The sequence below is a fragment of the Halichoerus grypus genome, chromosome 9, assembly GCF_964656455.1.
Source record: "Halichoerus grypus chromosome 9, mHalGry1.hap1.1, whole genome shotgun sequence".
In the NCBI taxonomy this organism is placed as follows: Eukaryota; Metazoa; Chordata; class Mammalia; order Carnivora; family Phocidae; genus Halichoerus; species Halichoerus grypus.
The window spans coordinates 84741500-84761255 of record NC_135720.1 but is presented as its reverse complement, the minus strand read 5'-3'; the positions used below and the strand labels follow the sequence as shown (position 1 = coordinate 84761255).

Here is a 19756-nt window from a genome sequence, read left to right as displayed (position 1 = left end):
ATTTGTCTGTGGACATGCCTATAGGGTGACAGAGGGCCTGTTGGAGATATAGGTTTCCCTGGACCAGAAGGACCCTCTGGAAGGCCAGTAAGTACTTTTTACTGTTTAAAATTTGCCAGTTTGAGAAATATTCCAAGTACTGCCTCTTTCCCTATCTCCTTGGAAAATCTGACGTTTGTCGTTTCTAAGGAAGTAAGAGCAAGTTCCGCAAATGGATCTTTGGGGGTGTGATTCTCACTGAGTGTCCTAGCTCTGTATGAGGTATCTTTATGTCTTAAACAATGATGAAAAAAGTGAGATTGTTTGTTTGTTTTAAGTGTCAGGAGATTAGACTCATTATTTCTTAAGTCTGATGTTCTCCGAGTTAAAAAACAAAATGGCCTGTCACATTCAAAAATATAAAGAAACTGAAGACTCACAGATATGACTCCTGGATGCTAAGCTGAAGACTATTTTCTCAGATTCCCTTCTTTATCTATGGACCTTGTTCTTATACTTTCATAAATCATGCTTCTAAACATAGCATCCCTTTGATTCCTAAAAGAGCTCTTGGATACTGACATATATTGCTGTAACATGGTAATAATCATTCTTACTAATTCAGTTCGGTTTAACATATATTCATCTAGTCTCTGCTCTTGCTAAGGATGTGCTGGGCCACGAGGGAGGGGACGTAAAGATGAATGACATAGAGCCCACTCTCGGGTTTGCTCTTTATAGAAGGTCACTGCTCCCTTTGCTTGTTTATTTGTGTGTGGAGAGGGAGTGCTATTAGGACAGGGAGGATACTGAAGGTGAACAAGCAGCACAGAGTTCACGAGGCTGGTTCAGTACCTCTGGGAAACCTTCTGGGTCTGAGTGCTCCCTGGCCACCACCTGCTCAGAGAAGGCACCATAAAAATATAGGAAGCATATACAATTTAGAGTCAGAAAGATATGGGTTTGAATTGTGACTCAAAGGGTTTTGTGAGTCACTTAACTAACATGACATATGGTAAATATCTCCAGTGCCTGGTCCTGGGAGGCACTCAATAAATAGCTTCAATCCCTGCCTCCCCCTTCACCTCCTGTTACCAACTCCCTATCCTGGGCCCCTGACCATTTTCTAAATGCTTGCCCAGGGGATGATGCAAAAAGCAATTTGTTTATTCAACAACTATTTCTTGAGCACCTACTAAAATGCTAGGCACTCTTCTGGGGGCCAACAACTCTTGGCTTTACGTTCTGGTATAGGGACACAGACAACAAACAAATAAATACATGTGCATGCACAATTTCAGGTAGAAAAAGCTCTAAGCAGGGTGACACACCAGAGTAGCATTTAAATAGAGCAATTAAAAAAGGCATGCCATTTAAGCAGAAACCTGCATGAAGGGAGAGATCAAACCTGGAGTGGTTGTCAAAGGCATTGCTTCAAGGAAGAGAAATGGCCATAGAGGAGTCAGCCTGGTGTGTTAAAGAAACAGCAAAAGGCATGAGGTCAAGAATGCACTAAGCTAGGCAAGAGTTGGAAAGATACTGAGAGAGAACTTGGCAGTGGCCTGGCCATGAGGAACTTCTAAACTATGAATGGAATTTGGATTTCATTTGAAGTATGATGGAAACCCATCGAAGCATTTGTAGCGGGGAAGGAAAATGACTGGAGTACATTTTAAAGTATCACTCTATTATGTGGAGAGCAGACTGTAGGAAGCAGGATGGAAGCAGACAGAACAGTGTGGAAACATCACCATAATCCACATGAGAAATAATGATGGGGAGAACAGGGAGATCATGAGGAGTAGGGGAGTTTAGGATGTACATCGAAGGGAGAGTCAACAAACTCACTGATGGACCAGATGTGGAGTGTGAGGGAGAGATAAGTTAAAGCTGTGGTGCAGGGTCTGGGCAGCCATGTCACAGTGGTGCTTTTGGTGAGATGGGAAAGACTGGAGATGGGTAGGTGTGGGAGGGAAAACCAAGGATTCTCTGTGGTGGACACATTCAACTTCAAGCACTAGTAGACATCCAAGTGGAAATGTCAAGTAAGTGGTAGATTATGCATCTTGAATTAATGGAGAGGTCAGGACTGGAGAGACTGATTTAGGTATTTTAAACCTGAGCCTGGATGAAATGGAGTCACTGTGGATTGGGAGGAGAGAGAGCACTTCAAGTTTTAGGAAAAGGACCTGGCAAAAAGTCTGAGAAGGTACAGCCGGTGAGATATGAAGAAAAACAGGTGAATGAGGTTTCCTGGATGTCAAGGGAACTAAGTGTTTTAAGACAGAGAAATGATGAATCTAGATAGGTCATGTGAGAGCTGACAGTTCTCCTCTGGGTTTAGAAATGTGGTGGTCCTTGGTGGGAGAGGTTATAGCACGCTTGTATCTTGATAAGAATGATCCAGTCAAGTGGCAAAGTTTTGATGATGCCATGCGAGTGGAGATAACTTTGAGTACGTGGAGAAGACTGGAGTGGACATTGGTCTTCACAAGGAACAGGGGCAGCTCATCCTTCTTACCAGGAGGAAGGAGGCAGGCAGAAGTTGGTGTACAAATGCATGTAGGTTGGTGGATCCCATGGAGGGAAGGAAGGTGAGGTGGCTCTCTCCTATTTATACTCTCTGTGGAAGAAGAATCGAGGTCATCGGTTGGGTGTAAGGACTCAGGTGGTGATGCTGGGGATCTGAAGACACAGGAAAATCTGTGAAAGAGTACTTTGGAAGAGAAGGAAAGGGAGTGGAATCCAGAAATCCAGGATGGCCTGGTTGTGCAGAGGGGCTACTTGCCATCTGCCTCCGTACGGAACAAGTGAGCAAGGATATGTGTTTTTCTTCAACCACAGCCAGCTGCTCAGGTGCAGACATGTGGTAGACAGAAAGCCAGTTGTACCCAGGGATGAGCTCTTCCACATAAGTGAGATGGGGGGAGGGGAAAACAAATCCATTCAGGTTATTCTAAAAATCTCTAAAAGCAGTACTTGTCTAGGTAAAGCAAGTTAATAACACCTTTATATACATGATAGTCATTGATGAATTACAAAAGACAAAAAAAGACTGTACAGTTATTTCTTTTCTTACATTGTTACCAAAAGCATGAATTACATTTTAACACTAGATTTATCTTCCTTTATTCAAGTGATACAGTTGGTTTTTTTTTTTTTTTCTCCCACATCCTCTCTTTAATCAGCTTTATCTTTGTTGCTTGTGTTTCTGGATGTAATAAATTCTTTGAACCATACACTGCAGGTAACGTGTCCTTAGTTCAAGTACTCTAGATAATTCCCAGGGTGTTTCAGAGAGGTTGGGGGACTTTGGTTGGGTTATCAGCTGTGACGGGTTTTAGTGTAATTTACAGCAGTGAAAACATGTGCTTGTCTGCAGTTCCAGCCTTGTAGAATCCATCCCAGCACAATAAAACTCTCCTAGGCTTTTCAGAGGAGGATGTCCATGCAATTGCCTGCTGGCTAAGAAATCATTTTCCTTACCTTGATCTCTCTCTTCAAACCAAATCTCAAAAACACATCTGCTGTTGGACTCTAGGTATTTGATTTGACCCCAAGTGCTTTTCCTTCTCACATCTCCTGGCCAAAAGTTGTCTCTGTCTTATAAATCTCTGAGCGGGGGGCTTTATTTCCTCCTCCAGAACTGCCTTGTAAAGTTTGGGAAACTTCCAGGTTAGTAAACCACTACTTAATGCTCTCAAAAACCATCATTACAGATTTCTTACTTTTCTTTCATATCCTCCCACGGAAAAATAACAAATTGTTCTCTGGCTGACAGTTTATTTCACAGTAGGATCATGCTCTGGCCGTGTTATGAAATTTCCCCAGCAGCAACTGAGACCATTTACTGAGAATGACTCTCTGTGCTGGAAAATTGTTAGAGGGTAACGATAAACACCACACACCAGCCACCCAGCACCACGGGGCACCTTATTTTTCAGATTGTACCAAACAGAATAAGTAAGGAAAATAACCCCGTTGACTATTTACAGTGAGCGAGGCATTTTGTGTTCCTTCACCAAATCCTTAGTTTTAAAGTCACGATTTTATCCTCACTTTATAAGGAAAGAAGCTGATGCTATTAAGGTTCAGTAAATTGCCTGAAGTAAATGGAACTTGTCAGTGACAGAGTCAGAATTTGAACTCAGGGCCATCTATTCTATCAACATTGTTTTCTGTTTCACCACACTGCCACACCAAAATAGCAGAAATATGATGACTAAGTCCTCGAAACTTTACCCTTTTATTGTGTTTAACTATGTCTACCGATGTAGAGTTAGAAATATTAATCATCTTTTGTCTTTATAGGGAATAAATGGAAAAGATGGATTACCAGGTACTCAGGTATGGAAAATACCACTTCAAATAAATGTTCTGATGTAAAACCTCATCCGCAGTACCTGTCAGAATACTTGACTGAGCAGGCTGGGGAAAAATCTTGGCAAGCAGTGATTTTTTAGTGTTGATGTTTGTTTTTCAGGGTATCATGGGTAAACCTGGAGATAGAGGCCCCAAAGGAGAACGTGTATGTATATTACTATTCTGATCATGAGTTAAGCCTGTGTGCTGCAACTGCCTCATCCTTTGAGTTACACAGTGGGTGTGTGGATGCCTGTAAATCTCCCAGTATGACACGTCTAGGGTGTATGTGATCCAAGATCTCTTCTGGGCATAAAATAGGCCAATTAAGGACCCAGAAGCAGGCCATATGGCAGGTACCCCTACAACGATGACCTTTATTTAGAACTAAGTCTAGTGTGCTATCCCAGCTTTGGGGAGCTTTGATCCTCCTGTCTCAGACACATATTCCTATCATAGCGATCACCACTTTTCTTGTTCCTTAGAGTGGGGTCTCTCAACCTCAGCACCGCTGATGTTTGGAGGCAGACAGCTCTTTGCTGTAAGTGTCCGTCCTGCGCAGCGCAGGACGTTTCGCCGCATCCCTGGCCTCTAGCCGCCAGAGGCGGTGCCACCAGCTCCCCTCCAGTTGTGACAACCAAAAATGTCTCCAGACATCACCAAATGCCTTCTGGGGACCAGAGTGGCCCTCATGGAGAACCCCTGACCTCGTGGAATATGAAGTCGAGTAAGGGGGGTGGTGTGAGGAGGTAGAGCAGTGGAAAGTGGAACCGAACAGAGTGACGAGTCACGCCAATTCCGTTATATCCTTTTATTGTAATTGGTTTGTTGATGTTGTTCCAACTTCCCATTATTTTCTTTTCACTGCAAAGATTACTCAAGCACTGTTACTCAGTGGCTTTCTTGTGAGGGCTGCTAGTGTGTTGCATGTGTGTGTTTGTGCACCGGTGTCCAGTTTACTCGTTTTTACTTATTACACAAATAATTCATGATAACTGAAGGACTTGTGAAAACAGAGATAATACAAATAAAAAAGAAAGAAAAAGGTCTACATTATCCCACTGCATAGAGATAAGGATTCTTGATTTTGGACAAGCACTATTTTGGACATATTTCTATTTCTCTTTTACACATAATATGCATATATACTTAATGTATCAATACAAATGAATATATGCTCTTCCAAAAATGTGTTCAGACTGTTTTGTAAATGACTTTCTTCACCTAACAGTATATAGTGACCATCTTGCCATGTCAGTAAATATAGATCAACTGGTGACGTTTAGTGGCTATATGTTATTCCACTGTTTGGATATACCTTACTTCACTTTCCTAGTCTCCTTTTTCTGGATATTTAGGTTCTTTCCACTTTTCATAATAATAAATATCACTGTAATGAACATCCTTGTGCCTATATTGTAAAACAATTTTAATATGCTAAAGACTGCGATTATTTTGCACATGATCACAGTATTGATCAGCATGTGTTAGTACTTCTTTATTTTTTTTAATTTGACTCATCCCAGGTATTTCCCCAAATATGAGTTGATATACTTGTATGCAGATACATTTGTATAACTAAGACAGTAGCACTGAAATTAGGTCCATCTGCTTTTTCTTCTTTCTACATGGCTTCTTTCTACATCTCTTCATTCCATGATCGAATAGATCCCTGTAATTGTTCATTTGTTTTCATTACTTTTTTTAAATCAGAAGAAATGGAGTTTGGCCTTTTGCACAGTAGTCACAAATAAAAGAATAGCACAGTGAAATACAGGGCAGCCTCAATGCAGCATCCCATCATATTTGGTATGATCATCACCTCCTGGCACTGTAGAACTGAGTATTTGGAATATCTGTAACCGAAACGCTCTATGGTACATATATACACCTCTCTCCTGACCCCCCGCCCCTAATGCACAAACACATGCAGTAGTAGATACCTTGCTGGATAAAAGTCAGCATTAAATAAACTTCTTATTACAGTCAAGCCACCTAATACTATCTTATACCTAATTTACTATGGCACCTTACTCAGTGAATTCTCTCATAGTTCATTTATGTTATTAAGTATATGATCTCAGTGATGACCCTCCACCCCAAGCACCTGCTCTGAACTTTTTCAAAGGCTCTCCTTTCTCATCTTCCTGAGTTGTGTATCTTTGGGACACAGCATGTATGCACGCGCACACACACACACACACACACTCAATACACTGTAAAACACGAATAAAGAAACCAACCCACAGAATCTAATAAAGATTCTGATAAAGGTAAAAGAAGAAGAAAAGCACATGATTTGAGAAGGATTTTGAGGGTACTGAAGTTTTTACTTGGTGTAAAATCTGGGTGACCATCTTCATTCAAGTGCAAAATCCTCTTGGCCATCTTCCTTTATTATTGCCAAGGAGACTCAGGCCTGAAATGAGAGCTGCTGTTGACTTTCAAAAGTGTCATCATTCTAGACTAGCAATTGAGTACAGCTAACGTCGTCACTTGCTTTCTATGGGTGCCTTCAACATGCCAGGCTTGTTCTAAGCGCTTGACTTGACTCACTCATTTCTCAGCAGCACCCTTCTTAGTGGGTACTATTAATATCTCCACTTTATGGGACAGGAAACCGGGGCACAGAGGGCTTAATTCCCTTATCCGAGTTCCCACAGCTAGTAGATGCCACTATGAATCCAGAACCTTTGCTTTTAACCACAGCTTATGTGTTCTCAAAGAGATCATTATTATTAACTTTTTCCTTAACAGGGTGACCAGGGAATTCCAGGGGACAGAGGCCCACAAGGTGAACAGGGGAAACCAGGCCTTCCAGGCATGAAGGGAACCATAGGTCCTGTGGGGCCACCTGGAAGCAAGGGTTCCGCGGGATCCCCCGGGCACCAAGGCCCTCCAGGCCATCCAGGCGTCCCAGGCACTCCGGTGAGTGGTGCCGAGAGCTCCAGTAGCTCCTGGCTAGTATTGACCACATATCCCTTTTACAGTGAAAGCAATCAGAATCCTTTTAAAAGAAATAAAATGAACCTAAACTGCTCTCCACAAGGGTAGCAATAGCTGCCGTTTATTTCAAGTTATGTACCAGATCCTCTGCTAAGTACTTACTATACGTTACTTCAGTAGATCCTCACAACTAGGAGCATTGGTGTCCTGTAGGCCCCACTTTACAAATACAAAAACTGGGAGTTGACTTGTTCAGGGTCACAGTTATTTAGTGGGTTAGACCCACATCTGACGGACTCCAAAGCCAGGCTCTTAAATACCATCTATAATGTCTCCCTACACTGCACAAATGACATATGTCTGTTTTATATTAAAACTCTATTTGTTGAATATGAGAACAACAACCCTGCCTTGAGTGGTACTTTGAGGTGGAAAACAGGCCAAGAAGGAGTGTTTGGTTAAGGAAGCCCATATTATTATTAATATCCTCAGGAGGGGTGGTGGATGGCCATTCACAGAGGAACTTAATCAGAAAATATCCTTGTTAGGGAGAAAGGAGGGTCCTGGAGTGGGGAGGGCGGGACGGGGAGTGAAGGACACACTGTCCTCAGATAATCAGCCAATACCAGATGGAGGCCAAATTGGGCATTCCCACAATATTGAGATTCTTTATTTTTACCCACTCTCCCTAAGCTCTACTTGAATAAAGCCTGTATAATGAGCTTGCAGTGCTGTCAGTAATTGGTATTAGATGCATTAACTCAAGTTAATATGTCCCATATACCATGAAAATAAAATGTTGAAAGAGAGCATTTTTGGAACTCTTCTGTCCTACAGAAATCATCATTTTATGAGCCCATCACATTGTCTTTAATGTCACACATATACCTCTGGATAATAACCACTAAAAAAAAAAAAAAAGAAGAAGAAGAGTAATGAAATACTTTGAAATCCTAACGATCATGAAAAATAATAGCTCTCTTTTAAAAAATATCAAGGTACCATAGTAAAATATTATTATTATAAATGTTAGATTCTTTGCCAAATTCATGTAGCTTCATTTGTCGAGGGGTTAAAAATTCAACTGACATCATTTACCTACTTCCCTTTCTCATGTCCCATAGTGTTTTCTATTAAAAAAAGAAAATTGCTTAATACAAATATGCTTACAAAGTGTAAATTACAGAATAAACTATACCGTAAAAATGACTAAAACTTGGTAAGTTTTATCCCATGAATAAAACAATTTTAAAGAATAATCTGGCATACTTGGAGTTCTCTTCCTTTAAAGAAGCATAGTATTAGTTAGATATTGACTTTACCAGTGCCCAGGGATTGGTTAGAAGTTAAACTGTTCCTGGGATATTAATGTCATGATAACACTGTTCAAGTTCTGTAACTTCAGAAAATGAAGTAATAGGAAATGTCTTTCCTAATCATATGAAGCATGTCTCTCCATTTAATAAGAAATATGTTCGAATCACTGGTTGTGATTCCAGCCCACAGCTTTTAAAGCAATTATGCACTTCAAGTTCTTCTCAGCATTTGATCAAAATAACGGTATTTATTGCCTAATATAGTCAATTGCCAAAAGCATTTTGTTTGATAAATGTACCTCCACGGAAGTTTCAAGTATGCACACCAACCCAGGATTTCAATTCTTTATTCATTTGTGCTATGCTCTACTTTAACAGACCTTTTTCTCCCTTCTTTAGGCTGATGCAGTTTCATTTGAAGAAATAAAGAAGTATATTAATCAAGAGGTTCTAAGGATTTTTGAAGGTTAGATCTACTTAATAAACATTTCTGAATTTTTCACCAGTTACTACCTCCCATCCACTGTAGGGGATCCCTTCAGCACTCTCTCCAAAGCTGGCCATTCAACAACGTTAAGAGGCAACCTCTTTTATGAGGGGGATGAGGCATCTGTTAGATAGAAAATTCTTCCTGACACTGACTTAACTTTGCTTCTCTCTAACTTCCTCTCATCATTCCTGGTCTGTTAAATAGCGCAGGTAAAGTATCTTCCTCTATTCCCATGACAGCCCTTAACAATATTTTTCCATATCCATAGTAGTCATCCTTACTTTTCTGTGGTGCAAGTGTATCTAGCCCCTCCACTGTCACCACCCTTGAAAAACACTTCATTTTTTTTTAAGACTTTATTTATTTATTTGACAGAGAAAGATAGCAAGAGCAGGAACCCAAGCAGGGGGAGTGGGAGAGGGAGAAGCAGGCTTCCCACGGAGCAGGGAGCTCGATGCGGGGCTCTATCCCAGGACCCTGGAACCATGACCTGAGCCAAAGGCAGATGCTCAACGACTGAGCCACACAGGCGCCCTGAGAAACACTTCATTTTTAAATGACCCTCATTCACCCAGGAGTATTTTGACCAAGGCAGAGTACAGTGTGTTTTGATCTAGACCTGGGTCAGCAAACTTTGGCCCACCAGTCAAATTCGCCTGCCCCCTGTTTTTGTGTGGCCCACAAGCTGACAATGGTTTTTACTTTTGGGGGGGTGTGGCGAGGGGGAGCACGTAGGGAGTACATTTTTAAATGGTTTTTTTTTAAATCAGAAGAATATTTCATGACATGTGATAATGATCTGAAATTCAAATTTATTTCCACAAATAAAGTTTTATTAGAGCACAGTCAGACTCATTCTTTTAGGAATTTTCTCTGTTTTCATGCGAGGGCAGCAGAATTGACTTGTGGTCATGGGGATTGCATAGCCTGAAAAGACTTAAATATTTATTATCTGACCCTTTGTAGAGAAAGTTTTCTAACCCTTGATAATAGACTTCAATAATGCTGCCTATGATGGCATCCTTTAAAAAAAAAAAAAAAGGCTTCATTGATTTTGATTTTTCAATTAACTAACAACCCTGGATCTTGTTTACACAGATTTTTAAAGATTAGATGTTTTTCATTGTGTGCTGTGTCCATTTTTAAAATCTAAGTGTGTGATTTTATGTTTCTTCATATTAAATTTCAAAAGGTTTGTGTTCACACATTGTCCCAAACTGAAGATACCTTGTGGAATGTTGTCTTACTGTAGGGCAGGTGGACTGACCCTCATAACTTTGTGCCATCTCTGAATTTTATAACCATGTCATCATTCTAATTATAGGTAGAAATGTTGGAGGAAAGAGTCAAGAGTCAAGGATTAGGCCTTTCTTAATGCCACTGCATTCCTCCTGTTCACTTGTTAATTCTATTAATCTATTGTTTCAGTGACCTCTGAATCCATATAGTTTTCTAAAATCCACTCTACATTTTTTTTATCTGTTCCCAAGATATCACATGACTTTGTCAAATGACTTGCTAAAATCAAGATCACTCCCCTCAACTGTGAGCTTAATACAGTGGGGAATTTTTGTCTTTAAAAAATGAATCCGCATTGGCTCTCCTGGTTCCTGCTTCTTTTGCACAGCATCCTTTCTTTGCCAAGCTAAATATATATTACTGAATTTTGCAAGGAATAAGATTACAAAATGCCCCAAGTTCACCAGAAGTCTTCCTACTGCAAACATGGAATTAGCTACTCTCCTAGAAGCTCTGATTATTTTAAGCAGTAATTAGTATTAGAGACCAAAATCTCAGTGCTTGAGTATACATTATCTTATTTCACATGAGCACTAGAGATAGAACAGAGCTAACACAGGAACTTTGGCTGCTTCAATGACAAAATAGAAAAAAAAAAAAAGGTTTTTTTTAAAGGTAATGAATTCATGCTGTTGATTTCAATTTACATTGATCTCTACTAAGTATCTTTACCATGCTCTGGCATGATAGGTCATTAATACAATTGTCCACTGTGTTTTTATTTCAAGCTACCAGTTTTCTCTTTATAATTTTAATGTTGCCCTTCAATCTAGAAATCCTTTTTTACTATCTTTTTTTTTTTAATCTCTGAATCAAGCATCATGGGAAAGAGCCTCCAAACTTTGCAATCCAAACATACCCTCTCAATAAGCACTCCTCAAGCATCACCTGCCTGAAAAAGAAAAAGGCATCTCGAGTGCTCCAGAGAAACACTGAAAAATATAGAGGCATAGACAGGTCCAGCTAATTTGCAGGACTCAATGCAGAGTGAAAATGGGGGTGCCCTTATTCAAAAATGATTAAGAATTATAAGACAGCCATAGTTAAACACTATACCAAGCAAGGGACTCTGTGTGACTGCACAGGTGGGTTGTCCTTAAAGCCTGCCTGGGCACAGGACTTTTTGGACCTCAGAAAGCATCCACATGTTTAGTAGACACAATCATGGAAGGGAAAATACCAGCAAATATGTTTTTGAATTGTGATCTAAAATTCTCCTTTAACTCTTAATGTCCATGGGCTCTAGTGTCAACCGTCTTTTATCTCAGGCAGCTTTAATGCAGAATTTCAATTCCTTAAATGACTTTAAATTTAGTCTGAGACGTGGGGAGTGTTCATTTTGCCCAGTGGACCCTGGATGAAGGCATGGCCTCTGGTGGCCTCCCTGTTGCGTTCAGCAGAGGAGACGTGCCACTTGCACCCACAGAAACCTTCCTGCTGCCTACTCACAGGCCGTTGTGGGGTTATTCCTGTGAAGGACTGTGCCTTCTGAGGAGAGAACAGGGGAATTGGACCACTCTCCACCTGTCTTGGGGCAGGCTCTTGCGGCTTGCACTTTCTTCTAAGTCTGTGAACTCCCCCTCTGCTGTTCTATCCCAGCTTCCTCTCCCAGTTACTCCCTGCCTGCCAGGAAGCGAAGGGTGCAGAGGCTCCCCCAGGCCTCCTCTGGCTCCCCCCCACCCCGCATCTCCCCCAACCACCTTCCCCAGTCTCTCCAGCCTGGCGAGGTCCCTCAAAAGCCACATGTCTTGTCTCAAAACCATATTCTAAGGTGGCCCACAAGGAAATTTTTGGGGAGACTTGTAGACTCTGAGACTCTGAACATGATACCCCCTCTCCTTTCATCTTTGTCGGTACCAGTCCAGCAACACTTTCTCCCAAACAAAATTGTATCAAAACCCAAGATTTGGTTATTTAGCACTTGAGTTAATTTGTCCCAAGATTATTCCAATTCAGTCCATTTAACTTTCCAATTAGAAGTCACTTCTCCAAGGCTTCTGAATACCATTTACAAAAAGGAATAAGGAAAAACTCCATTTCCACAAATCCTAGAGCTCCAAGGTCACATTTCTCCCTTTCAGAAAGCTTTCTCTATAAAAGCAAAGACTAATTTTCACAGGACAGTGGGCTCAGTGGCAGCTTATGTTTGTCTCTACCCCATTCACCCCTGCACAGCTACAGCCTCGGGGGCAACTCTCTCTGCCCAGCAAGTTGTGCACTGTCTATGGGGGCTCAAGGGAGTGCTGGAGAGATCCCGCTCTCCCACTTTACCATCCTTTCACTGGAGGTCCACACTGGAGCCTATAGTGAAGCCTAGATCAAAACCCCAAACTTGGGCTCTCTAGCTCCCTTCAGGGATTTCCAGGTCGCCCCTTCCCACAGATCTCACACTTTGGGCTCTGTCCCAGGCCACCAAGCCCTCCTTCAGCATCCCGATGCCCCCATCTCAAACCTAAGCATGGTGGAAGAAGGTGTTTTCCTATCAACCCCAAGTCTGGGTTTCTGCTGGATCACAATGGACAAATATGTGCCCAGTCCAAAATTAAATTAAATTCCCTATTTGATTAGCCAACAGATCAAATCCTTTTGCAAATAAGGTTACCGCACAGAGTGGGGCAAAATGCTGGGTGTCTCAGCTTAGCCTCTTTTGGCTTTATGAGGGCTTTGCAGCTACCCTACAAATTAGCATCTTGCGAGATCTGAGAAGCTTAATTCTTGCTATGACACCACCCTATTATACTTGGAGATTTCCATCAACACGCAGGAAGAATTTGCCAACCTCTGCAGAAATGTGGATACATATCCTGCTTTCTTGGTTCTTGAGACAAACTTGGAACCAACTGCAACTGTGGGAAGAGAGGAAAGTTAAGGGCTCTGTGTCCCTGAGCAGTATTTCTGCCTCCAGAGCCAATGTCCAGGAAAGCCCCTTTATCATCTATGTTTTCTCCATTTTCCATACATATATTTCATATGTATGTGAATATTTATCCTGTTTTCTTGTTTCAAGTGTAACACCTCTCTCACATCTCAACAACTAAGTTACTAATTTACATATGTGTATGTATATGCATCATATATATACACCTCACCTGATAAGAAACATATCTTGAAGATGTACATATACCTTTTAAATACTTTGCACAGCATAGCCTCTATTTCTTTCTTTTTTTTTTTTTTTAAAGATTTTATTTATTTATTTGAGACAGACAGAATGAGAGAGAGAGAGCACATGAGAGGGGGGAGGGTCAGAGGGAGAAGCAGGCTCCCTGCCGAGCAGGGAGCCCAATGCTGGACTCAATCCAGGGACTCCAGGATCATGACCTGAGCCGAAGGCAGTCGCTTAACCAACTGAGCCACCCAGGCGCCCCGCCTCTATTTCTTTCAATTTGCCTCTTTCCATTTCTTTGTTTGGGTCTGTCGTTCAGCTTATAGGATTTCCTTTGTGCCAGTAATCCTTGGATGTCTGTTCATACAAAAGAGTAAGTTCTAAAAACTTAATCGAAAGTTATGAGTGAATGGTGGGACTCGTGCACCATGAGCTTCACTGTAGGGTAGTCTAACTGGGCTTTTTAATTGAGAGGACTTCAATTTCAGTGTCTTTAAGTCCTTCCTCTTATTCTGGCCAGATTCCCCAGAGGAAACGCTTCCATTTCCTGCCTGGCTGCCAGCATTTGGAGAGCAAAGTAGGAGAATAGGACTGAAAACAAAAAGAATAAATGTGCACTCATTTATTCTTCTTGTTTTCAGTTAGGGAAGCCCAAGACTCAGTGGGATCTGAAGGACCCCCAGGGCACACGTGATCTATTTACCTTTTTTTTTTTTTTGCTAGGTTTGGGGAGGAACAACTACCCAGCTGTATAGAGAAAGAAATTTCTAAGACTACTTCTTAAACAGGCTTTCAGCTCATTCTTTTTATTTTTCTTCCCCTCCTTTACCACACTTCCAGAAGTAACACACATTGCCAATTCCTGAGACTTTTAAGGATTCTGTGGTTTAGAGCAGGTTGTTTGTCAGTTTCTAGTATAAAGATCTGGTTTTCTTGAGTCTGCTAAGTCATCTGTCACTCAGCCTCTGGTTCTCAGCTTCCAAAATTTTGTCATGTTGTCTTCTTTCATATTCTCCCCATTCTTATGCTTTTATGCCTTTAAAAAATATCTTACTATTGCTTTCAAGGGATTCGGGTGCGTGTGTTTAATCCACCATCTTTACCCAAGGTAACATTTCAAAGCAGCATGCTTAGGATGGTGGCAAAGGATTAGGTCAGAAATACAATGTAGCAGTAACAGCCTTTGGGTTATGATGAACCACAAAATGAATATGAATCCAGCAAATGATACTGTGGAACTCACAGTTAAAATGAAACTAGAGAGTAATTATTTGAATATATGAAAGGAAATTACTCTCCTGATATTTTCTGCCCCTTAGGAGAGAACTGTATCTAATTTTGGTTTCCACGTTTAAGAGATATTATGGAAAAGCCCTGGAATAGTGAAGCCAAAAAGTGATTTACAAAACAGATGACCAAACCTATGAGTAAAAGTTATTTAACCTGAAGACTGAGAGATAACAATAGTATCAAGTAGATGACTGATTTCCCAAGGGAAATACTCATTGACTGCTTTCTGTTTCCATCATTGAGTAACAAAAGAAAATAAGTTGAAGCTGTACCAAGAAAATGGGCAATTTAACATTTGAATGGCCGTTAGGAGAAAACGATGAATTTCCTTATTTGGAAATATTTACAAATTCTGTCTGTGAAATAGAAGGTAGACCTGGGCCCAATGACGTCTGAATGCCAAGCCATTGGTCTTATTTGTTAGAATGACTGTCCTGGGTTTGCATTGGTAGATAGAATATGTGTGTTTGGTTTATGTAAGCTCCTATCTGAACTCTTCAGTTTCCTGCCTCATTAGAAAGCATAGTCAAAACAGTTTAATTGACCAAAGATCCCTGAAAACAGAGAAAAGGCAATTAAGAATACAGGTCTTTACAATTTATTTAGAGGCTCAAAAACATATTGTTTTAAATTATAGAGCATTAGAGTAAGGTTCAGAAGAAGTAATTATCCTTTTGCTAAATGAGTATTTCTGAGTATATCTTGAAGCTAGATAATTTATAGCTAGAAGTAATTATCTTTTTAAAAGAATTCTGTTTTACTAAAAATATTAAAAACCACCTAAAGCAAATACTTATAAATTCAATTTGTGCATTAAAGAGGAGAAAATTAGTACTGTGAATATTTGTGTTTAGACACTGAAGGTATTCGAAGAGAGAGATCTCAAATTAATAAAAATTCTACTGGGGCTCCTGCATGGCTCAGCGTCCAACTCTTGGTTTCGACTCAGGCTGTGATCTCATGGGCTGTGAGATGGAGCCCTGACTGGGGCTCTACACACAGTGGGGAGTCTGCTTGGAGATTCTCTCTCTCCCTCTCCCTCTGCTCACCTCCCCCCTTGCACAGGCGCTCTCGCACTTGCTCTCTTTCTCTCAAATAAATAAATTTTAAAAAAAGAAAAATTGTACTGAAATATATATCTCTTTTAAGTGCAAAACAAGTAATACACAGAGTTTTGAATTGAATTTCATATTTGCTTGTAAAACACCCAGTTTACAATTTCATATAATAAAGAGATATCTACATCCAATATAATGATTTGCAAAACTATAACTATATGCTAATTACAAACTTGTTTTATCTATTTAGTTATTGGAAACAAATGTATGAACATCAACCAAACTTATCCCAGGTGGGTAGTCAGGTAATTAGAAGTTTTGTCCAAAGACCCATAATTTAATGTCACTCAGGGATGATTCATCAGATCCTCATTGGTCTTCTCCCATCCCTGTCAATCAGTCTGCATCCAGAGATTCAGATCCTGTGGATGTGATGCTTCCATTCTGCTTGCTTTATAATTTGAGAAAAGGAGTGTACAGTGATTGCTCCTTTGATAATTATACCTAATAGTCCATGTTTGTTAGGACTTTTCCCCTAATAATTCTATTTGAAAATAAATTTGTTTTACTTTCTCAAGCAGCACAAGGTCCTACATTTTTTAAACAAAATTTTTTATCGAAAGCCTATTGAAAAATAGGTTTTACTAGGGGATAATTTGCTCTTTATAAGAAGTTTGTAAAACACACATATCTGCTTAAATGAAATGTGCCCTTACAGTTCAGCTGAATGAGCTAAACTGAGTAAAGAGGCTAGAGAAAATTGGAGTAACTCTTCACAAGGTCTTTATGATTTGGCCCTTGTTTTTTCTAATTGGCAGCTATAGTTTCCAGAATGTTGCTGTCATTTGGTCTTACGTACAAAGTAAACACTAATTTAAAATTCAGTAAGAAAATTTTCTGGAAGATTTATCTGCACCAAACCCATGCTGAATTCTTTACATTAAAGATTCATTTTTTTCTTACACATTGGATGTATCCTTGAAAAATTGGGTGTAAATTAGTTTTACAAATGAAATCATTTGAATTTGCTTTTTGAAGAAAATATGTGAAAAGAAAAAAAAAGGGACACCTGAGTGGCTCAGTCGGTTAACGGTCTGCCTTCAGCTCAGATCATGATCCCCGGGTCCTGGGATCGAGTCCAGCATTGGGCTCCTTGCTCAGTGGGGAGCCTGCTTCTCCCTCTGCCTGCCGCTCCCCCTGCTTGTGTTCCCTCTCTTGCTGTCTCTCTCTCTCTCTCTGACAAATAAATAAATAAAATCTTTAAAAAAGGAAAAAAGTAAAGAAAAGAAGAGAAAAGAAAAGAAAAAAGAAAAGAAAAAAGAAAAAGAATGTGGTGAATATCTTTTGTCATGCTAAAGATATGCCCTGCTCCAGTTTCTGTTTTAAATCTAATTATTCATATATTCTATTTTTTAAATGTGAGATATATAAAATATAAACAAACCAAGCAAGTTTAAATAAAGAATCCAATGGTAGATTGTATTTATAATGGGCTTTGGATTAATTTGCATTAATGATTTCATTAAAATTAATTCCTAGTGTAGTAAAGTATTGAATATGGTTTTGAGGAAAAATTGAACTGGATAATGGCCTATGTAGACTTTATAACTGAGAAGTCAAGAATAATAAGTACAATCTTGGAATGATTATTCAAAAAAGCAATTCCAAGAAGGAATGTCTTATATTATGGAACAAGTTTTTAGTCATAAAATAAAGTTTATCAGCAGATAATCTTTATAGTGTCAGGGGCTTATAAAACATGGGTAATAGCACAGGGTGATAATCTCTTTCAGGCTTTCTCTGGGATTCCTGAACAAGAGCACTTAATGCAGAAGGTATAAAATGCCCAATACACGGCCCTGCTTACAGAGAATGTTTAATTAATGTAATTAATGATATGTCTTATTTAGGAATTTATTTTAGTGTGAAAGTTCTCAATTATATTTTCATATTTCCATTTTCTTTGAACTTCCTCAGTTTCCAGATCCTTTCAATTTCATGAGTTACTAATGCACTGATGTTCTGTAATATACTCACTTTTATCCAAAGGCATTACTGATTTATTAATAAGTCTCCTAAATAAAGTATTAATAGTTGCATGACACCAATACCACCTATAATGACACTTTCATGGCCTAATGACTGAGCTCACCTTAATCAGGCCCCTTTAATCAGTCCTCGCTTCCTTCCCTGGGTTCTTTCTTTAGGACCCAGATGAACAGTGTTAGGCTCCAGGTAGTTTGGGGAATGAACAAAAGGGCAAATGGCAATGATATGTTCCTTAAGAAGGCAGCATTACTTTTGGGGGAAGTATTCAATTCATAAAGGTCACATCACTCAACACCTGCAAAAGATTTTGCTGTTTTTATTGACATTTCTAAATGTTCTGGGTAATTTGTCAACTTCTCATAACTTGTGTGTTCTTCATTATAATGTTTTCTTCAGGTTCACAGAGATGTGTAGAAGCTTTTTATTGTTTTTACTCTGTCTACAATTGGAATTCAGTGAGAGCATGCTCATTGGTACCAATGCTGAATTTTTTCTTTGGCCAAATTAGACATACTCCCTACTAAAACCATGACTGAATAATGGGACTAACTGGAAATAAAACCAGAAAAAAAGAATAATATTGAGGGTGTATAATAAGATTTAAAAAAAAAAAAAAAAGCAAAATTTGGGGCACTTGGGTGGCTCAGTCAGTTAAATTGTTGCCTTTGGCTCAGGTCATGATCCCAGGGTCCTGGGATTGAGTCCCGCATTGGGCTCCTTGCTCCTTGCTTGGTGCGGAGCCTGCTTCTCCCTCTCCTTCTGCCGCTCCCCCTCCTTGTGCTCTCTCTCTCTCTAATAAATAAATAAAATCTTTAAAAAATAAATAAATAAATAAAGCAAAATTTGGTTGTTGACAAAGTACAATATTTTCCCAGTATAGGAATTAAACAGTGAAATCATAGTGAATATGGAACCAATGACCATTTTTTTCAATAAAAAAATCTATTAATAATGCAGTTTTATTCAAGGATATAAAGTGTCATGTACTATATGAGTTATCTATTGTTGCATAAGAAAATACCTCAAAACTTTAGTAGCTTAAAATAGCAAACATTTATTATCTCACATTTTCTGTAGGTCAGGTACTTGATGGGTTGCTTAATTTTGTGTTTCTGGCTCAGAGTGTACAACGAAGTTCCAGTTAGGATGTCAGCCAGGGCTGCAGTCATCCGAAGGCTGGACTGGGGTCAGAAGATCCACTTCCAAGCTCACACACGTGGATGTTGACAGTGGCCTCAGTTCATCCCCATGTGGGCCTCTCTATGGGACTTCTTAAATGTCCTTACTACACAGCAGCTGGCTTTCCCCAGAGTGAGCAATCCAAGAGAGAGAGCAGCCAGGAAGCCACGGCGCCTTTTCTGACTTAGTTTCCCTATTTGCACAATGTCAATTCTGCATTTCTTCTATTCATTTGAAATGAAAAGTAACTCCAGCCCACACTCAAGGATAGGGGAATTAGTCTTCACCTAACAGTTCCATTTGGAAGAGAATGTCAAGGACTTTGTAAACATATTTTAAATGACCACACACATTTACAACATTGCTGGAAAGTGGCTTAAATTTATTATTAAAACCATCTTTTAATAGAAACCCAAAATTCTCTCCATAAGTCATTACCAGGGTTTAATTAGATTTCAGGCTAGTGTTCTCTCCAGTAGACTTGCCGCATCTCTGAAGCACTGAAAATTCTCAGACCCTCTGATTAGCACAGGTGGTCTGCATTTATATTCAGACAACTTTATACAATCCATTTTGTTTGACCAATCAATAAGACAACTCTCTCAGCAGTCAGGCCAGCTAGTAAATTAAATGTGCTTAAATTGAAAACCAAGTAGGGTTTTTTGTTGAATTTCATATAAAA

The 19756-nt window shown here is 39.7% G+C and overlaps 1 protein-coding gene across 2 annotated transcripts in view; it reads left to right on the top strand.

Moving 5' to 3' along the window:
• The window catches only part of COL19A1 (collagen type XIX alpha 1 chain), a 327156-nt gene that overhangs the window by 292561 nt on the left and 14839 nt on the right, over positions 1-19756 (top strand). For both annotated transcript variants that reach the window (XM_078055163.1, XM_078055162.1), the window contains 5 exons: positions 25-87; positions 4291-4326; positions 4463-4507; positions 7099-7269; positions 9003-9069. In XM_078055163.1, the coding sequence (XP_077911289.1) occupies positions 25-87; positions 4291-4326; positions 4463-4507; positions 7099-7269; positions 9003-9069 (382 nt within the window). The remainder of the gene's footprint in view (positions 1-24; positions 88-4290; positions 4327-4462; positions 4508-7098; positions 7270-9002; positions 9070-19756) is intronic.